Below are 6,000 nucleotides of genomic sequence, written 5' to 3' on the forward strand. Positions count from 1 at the left end.
GGCAACAACATGGGATTTTGGGACTAATTTCCAATTGGGATATTTAACATCTAACTTTAAAGCACTGATGCTACGAGTTCATCAGTGTAAAGGATCAGCTCTACACTGACGATAAGGTTACTTCACATGAACTAAAACCTGTTGCCTAAATGTTTCTGCTTCTTCCAAATCAGCCTTTCTACACACCAGGTTTAACAATAAACCCAGTTTATATAGCAGACCAAAATCTCAGAGAAGCTACTTAATTACATGAGTGATGGAATATATCTGCAGTTCTATATCTAGATTAGGCCACTAAATAAGTGTGGATGGATTTTCAGCTTACAAGGACTAAGAAATGCCAACAAATTTATTTGAGTTATGTTTGTTTGGCTACTTTGAAAATATGGCTGTATTTGTATCAGTCTCAAAATGGATCTAGTTGCCTAAACATGGATCACACTTTACTGTTCACAACCTGCAAGAAAGAAAAAAAAAAAATTCAAACTGTTTCAAGGTTCTTGATTATTGCAGTTGGGGGGACACCTTCTAAGTGCATTTGCTGGAACTGGAAAGGGCTGACACTGACAGGCTTTGGAATCAAGTTTACAGACAGATCCTTACATGTGCATGTAAGGCATGCCTTACATGTACAACTCTTGGTTGGTGTAATTTATTAACAGGAGACAGAGGATGTTTTTAAAGGAAGAGAGTAAATTAAAGGAGGGGCCTGATTTCAACTTCTTCCTACATGTTTATAGGAGTGAAAAAGGCAGTATGTGAGTTATGCTGACTTGCGTACTAAGCAGCAGTAAGCAGAATTACGCTCTACGTGCACTCCTTTGTCAAAGGGATATAAAATGAATTACACTCCACACTTCACAACAGCAAGTTCAGCTAACACAGTTCAGCTGCCATTTGAAACAGTATGGATGGATTATGGATGGAAGATCAGGAGCACTGAGTTACCAAGGCTTAATGAGTTACTGCTTGTCAGCTGTGCCACACTCCTACCCTGCTAGACATATACAGTCTTAAACATCTTAAACAATTAAACCATTACCTTAAATCACACAGTTGGTTTAACCTAAGACATTTTTTCTCAATAGCCATGGGCAGAAGGCATGCCCACACTTGTCTGGAGGAGCAGCTCAGCTGGACAGCAGAAAATGTATCCAGGTATGTTAGAAACCACTTGCCCGTGTGTGGCTCAGAGGTCTCCATGAACTGGGACAACCCTGTCATGTACCAGAGCCTATATTCTTGCTATACTCTGGCTCCAGCATGGCTCTCACCTTATATATGTTGCAAAAAGATGAATTTGGAGGTAATTAGTGCCTACATAGTAGATCATGCATGACTAAGCAGGTGAGAGTCCAAAGGTGCTGTAGCACTTGCAGCCACACCAAGGATGGCTCAAACTAGTTTGAGAAAAGCAGTTCAAGTTCACTAATAAAGAGCTCAGCATTACTGCCTGAATATTTACAGCTGCTTTTTTGGACTCATTTTTAAATTGGGTCTCACTGTTAACTTTTAAGCCTGACCCTATGCTTGTTTTTATTGCAAAATCACAATTTATTCTAAAAATAGCAAAGAAAATATGCATCTAGTAGAGAAAGTCTGACATGTATTTATGCCACTCATTTTGGGGACAGGACTAAGAGGTTTGCCTTTCTCCATCGAGAAAGCAGGAGAAATAATTGTGTACTTGGCTTTTTGAAAATTTTCAGTAATATCCCTTTGTACAGTAAAACACTTGAGTTTTCCTTTGAGGTCAGGAATGCTGCTTTCCCTGCCAGGTTAATCCTTCATACCAAATGCCACATTCCCAAGGTGGAGAGTTGACTACAGATTTTGTTTGGCTGCAAGCACTAGAAAGATTCACTTTCATTTAGTGTAATCTCCCACTCTGTGATATGACTGGAATTTTCACCACCCACAACTGGGGCAGATTTTCTTGCTTTATTTTGCTAAGAGTTTGGCTCTTATTTAAAAACTAGAAGGAACTGCTAAGTTTTTAATAAGCTCTTCACCCAAATAGCTGAGACTCTTCTGAACCAGAAAAAAATGGGGCATTTAGACACCTAAGTTATAACTGTATTCCTTTGGAAGTCTGGTCCCAACTACTGGAGATAAATAACCATATAAAATCCATCTCTGTACTTCTTGGAAACGTGCATGGAGAGCAAATCTGTGAGTAATGGACTAAAATGCAGCAGCAGGAGGTGAAAATTCACCAAGCTTTAGCCTTAAAAAAAAGAGCATTTATAGTATCTGAAAAAGTTGGCACTACAAATGACCTTACTAACAAAATTCAAAGAATAAAAAATAAAACATACTTTCAGTGTATTATAGCCTCTGTTTCATTTTCAACTTTTAGTTACGAATCTTTTGATAGCATCATTTTATGCTATTCCTGTCTTACAAGACCATGAAAATGCAAATCCAAATCAGAGTTGGTAATAGTGAGAAACTGACTTCCACCTGAACATGAGCTGCATATTATGGTCACAATACAGGAGACAATTTGTCTAAGAGAATGGCCACAGTGAGACCCTGTTGGTGTTTTGGTTGCGTTTTTTTGTGTTTGTTCTTGCCTTGTTGTTTTGTGGGTTTGTTGGGTTTTTTTAAAATAATGCAAATAACTAATACTTTCCAGTCAAGCCTTCATAGCCTCAAACATGTAATAGCTTGATGTTTTTCAAATAAAACTGCATTACCAAAAATGGACATAGATTCCATCATCTCCGGAGTAACCCCAGTCAACCCACTTCACATTCTCCTTCCTTCTCTGTAAACATTCACCCCAAGGAAAAGACTACCTGTTACCAATTAGAGCCCTAAAAATCAAAATGATTCATGCTATGGCCTAAGAGATATCAAACTGAGAACTTTGCATCAAAAATCAGTATCAGGGATGGTATGTTCCAGAAGTAATTTACATAGCTTTTTTTACCAGTCATCTTATATACCTATTAAACATTCTGGGCTTTTAACACACTTGGGAAGGAAGAAGCCAGTCTTGCTGTTTACAGATTTGAACAAAACCTTTGCTGAGAGTCTACAGTTGCACTGCCAATGCTGTTTCTATCTTTTGCCTAGTATTTGCCACCTGCAGTCACTACCCTGCAAATTAAGCAACTTCAGAGTATTTAGTACCTGTTTTACTTTAAAAATGGCTTGGCAGAAAATGATCTAGTTTGCAGACATCTGCATCTAAATAAATAAATAAATAAAACCAAAACAAGGACCAACAATTACAGGTTCACTCCTGCAAACACTTAGGGAGTATCACTCATGTATGCACTGTTAAAAACATGAGCAAACGTTCCCAGTATCAAAGGCTGTAGTTTTAAAAGCTGAGGTCTCTGTGACACCCCTAACAATTTTAACTTCTACACAGTGCTAGCTGCCACCCACAGAATACCTTTTGAAGATGCAGTTAATGATGAAGACTTATTTACTTGGTTATCCTGCAATTATAGCAAAGACTCCAGATAGATGGAAGAATCTCAGCGACATTTCTCGTCACGTGTGACCCTGTAAAAGGATGCTGTCAGGTGGATTTATTCCCTTAGTTTTGGGTTACTGAAAGAATGTTTGAACTTAATACTAACTGGAACATTTCCATCGACTTTCCGAGTGAAATATTAATAATTTGGGTTTCCTTCTCGGACGCAAATGTTCTCGCCCCGCAGTGCCTGTAACATGACACAGTTTGGTGTTACGTCAGGCTATTAGAACAGAGCATGAAATGAAGTGGAAACCAAACAGAAATTCCCACATTCTTATTGCCCTAACTAAAGTTCACCTTACTTGATTGCAATCGTTTTTAGTAGTTAATAACAGACAGAATTTGAACGTGACAACATCCTTCTAAGTAAGTCAGACTCGCACGTGCAAAAGCCTAAGCCCTGCATTGTAAGAATGGGTGTGAACACGTGAAAGACGTGACTAGGTGTGTACAAGCCTTTTCTACGAGTGACTAGAAGCCCCAGCAGCAACAATACTCACGTTGGCATTGGCCCCAGGAGAGTCGGGCCCAGCCCCAGCAGCAGTCAATTCTACTTCCAAACCGACACAGTCCTGTGGAGGAGACTATTTGCCTGGGCCACCTGAGCGAGACAGTTCAAAAACGTCCAATGAAACATTTTGAAAGTAGCTAAAATTATTCTAGAATAAAAAAAAGAAAAAAAAAAAAAACAACCCACAACCCCCAAAACACGAAAGACAAAGAGCAGCAAAACCCCTTTCCTGAAGGGAAAGAGATCCCCTTTTTTTTTTCCCCCCCTTTTTTTCTTTTTTAACAGTAACTGGTCTAAGATGAGTCTAAGATATTTCTATCGTTCATACTTTGTTTAGTTTAGAAAATGCTACTGACTGTAGGTGAAAAGGGGGAAAGATAATGATGGTAACTCAGTAAAGCCTGAAGAACCGGGCATGCCTTGCAGCCTGCTCACTGCTGCCACCCCCAGGCTGGTATTGAGTACCGTCAGAAGCCTGAAACAGTTTATAACATGGAATAAACCACCATCATAAAGTTTCAGCACTGGTTTACTGCACAATATACGACCAAGTTTTCTCACTGAAACATTCAAGAGAAAAGAAATCAAACCAAAGGCTTCCAGAGCTGTTACAAAGAAATTACGCCGAAAAGGAGAGCTGCGGTCTTCCCTCGTTCCAAGGACAAGACGGCACCGTCTCAAGCAGATACGAAGCGCTGACATAAATCGTTAGCGTTTGTCACTGGCAAGCTGGAACCAGACGCACATCGCATTTCAGCCGAGCCCGGTGACCCCTGCGGAGGGACCGTGCGGCGATGTCCCCGGGCCGGGCCGGCCGCCCCCTGCACCTGACGCCGCCCGGCGCGGCCCGTGAGGCACAGGCGCCGCGGGCAGGCGCTTCCACCCGGTGCGTGTTGAAACCTGAGCCGCTGCCTTCGCCGTACTTCGTTTCGAGTGCCTCGCGGCGTCAATACACTAATCCTATTTTTGCAGCACGCGAAGAGCTTTGTTCCCAATTCCCGCGGGACACAGCCCTGCCAGAGCAGTATGCGCCTGAGCCCGTGCGCCGGCCGCCGAGCGATGCGCAGGCCGAGGGCGGCGGGCACGGGGCAGAGAGAGCCCGTCCCGGGGAACGCGGCAGCGGCGCCGGGCCCCGCGCCTCCACCTGCGGCCGCCCCCCGGGCGCTGGCGCTCGGCCCGCCCGGCCCCCGGGCACCTCTTCCCAGCCCGGGCGCCCAGGCGAGTCCCGCCGAGGTCCCCAGCCGCCCCCACCTCGCCGGGAGGCAGCCCCGGGGCCGGTAACGAGCCCCCGCCGCCATTTCGCGCCCCGGCGGCAGTCAGGAGCCCGCGGGCCGTTACAGCCCCGGTGCCGGAGCCCCCGCCCGCCCCGCGGAGAGCCCGGGCTGCCTCCGCTCTCCCCGCGGGGGCTCCGACCCGCCCGGGGTAACGCCGACCGGCCGGCCCGGCACCGCCGCGCACCCCGCGCCTACCTTCTGTCAAACTCGCCGGCCGCCCCCAGGGAGAGGCAGGACGCCAGGAGCAGCCGCAGGCAGAGCTCCATGGCCGGCGCCGAGGCGGCGCGGGGCGGGCGGCGGGCTGCGGGCCGGAGGGTCCGGCTGCGCTGCCACAGCTCCGGAGCGGCGGCGAGCGCCCCTCTCCCTCTGCCCGCCCGCCCCGCTGCCGGGCGGAGGAGGCGGGGAGCGGCAGCGCCGCCCGTCCCCGGCAGAGGCGCCCGCGGCCGGACCGCCCGCCTCCCGCGGAGGGGCAGCGGCAGCCCCCGGCGGCGGGCCCGGCCCCTCGGTGCCGCACGGTCCGCACGCGGGAGAAGCCCCCGGCTCCTTCCAACAGGGGCCGAGCGAGGCAAAAGCCGCGCTCTGAAGGCACCAAGAGGCGGCGGCTGTGTTTTTATAAGCTTTTCCAGCTTGAAGTTCATGAGGTAGGAGGGCCACCCCCTCCCCTCTGCCAGCAAAGTCCTCATCTAAAGCCAAGAGTGTCAAGATTTGGCTGCCTTCTGCCA

General features: G+C 47.0%; 1 protein-coding gene across 2 annotated transcripts in view; it reads right to left on the reverse strand.

Moving 5' to 3' along the window:
* The window catches only part of NPNT (nephronectin), a 55,416-nt gene extending 49,627 nt beyond the window's left edge, over positions 1-5,789 (reverse strand). The window contains exons 1-2 of one of the 2 annotated variants that reach the window (XM_055698502.1): positions 5,474-5,789; positions 3,994-4,094 (exon numbers count right to left, since the gene is read on the reverse strand). In XM_055698502.1, the coding sequence (XP_055554477.1) occupies positions 3,994-4,094; positions 5,474-5,544 (172 nt within the window). In that variant the 5' untranslated portion in view covers positions 5,545-5,789. The remainder of the gene's footprint in view (positions 1-3,993; positions 4,095-5,473) is intronic. The other variant, XM_055698510.1, reaches the window with a different exon arrangement.
* Positions 5,790-6,000: the final 211 nt, after the last annotated feature.

The sequence above is a fragment of the Falco cherrug genome, chromosome 1, assembly GCF_023634085.1.
Source record: "Falco cherrug isolate bFalChe1 chromosome 1, bFalChe1.pri, whole genome shotgun sequence".
Taxonomy (NCBI): domain Eukaryota; kingdom Metazoa; phylum Chordata; class Aves; order Falconiformes; family Falconidae; genus Falco; species Falco cherrug.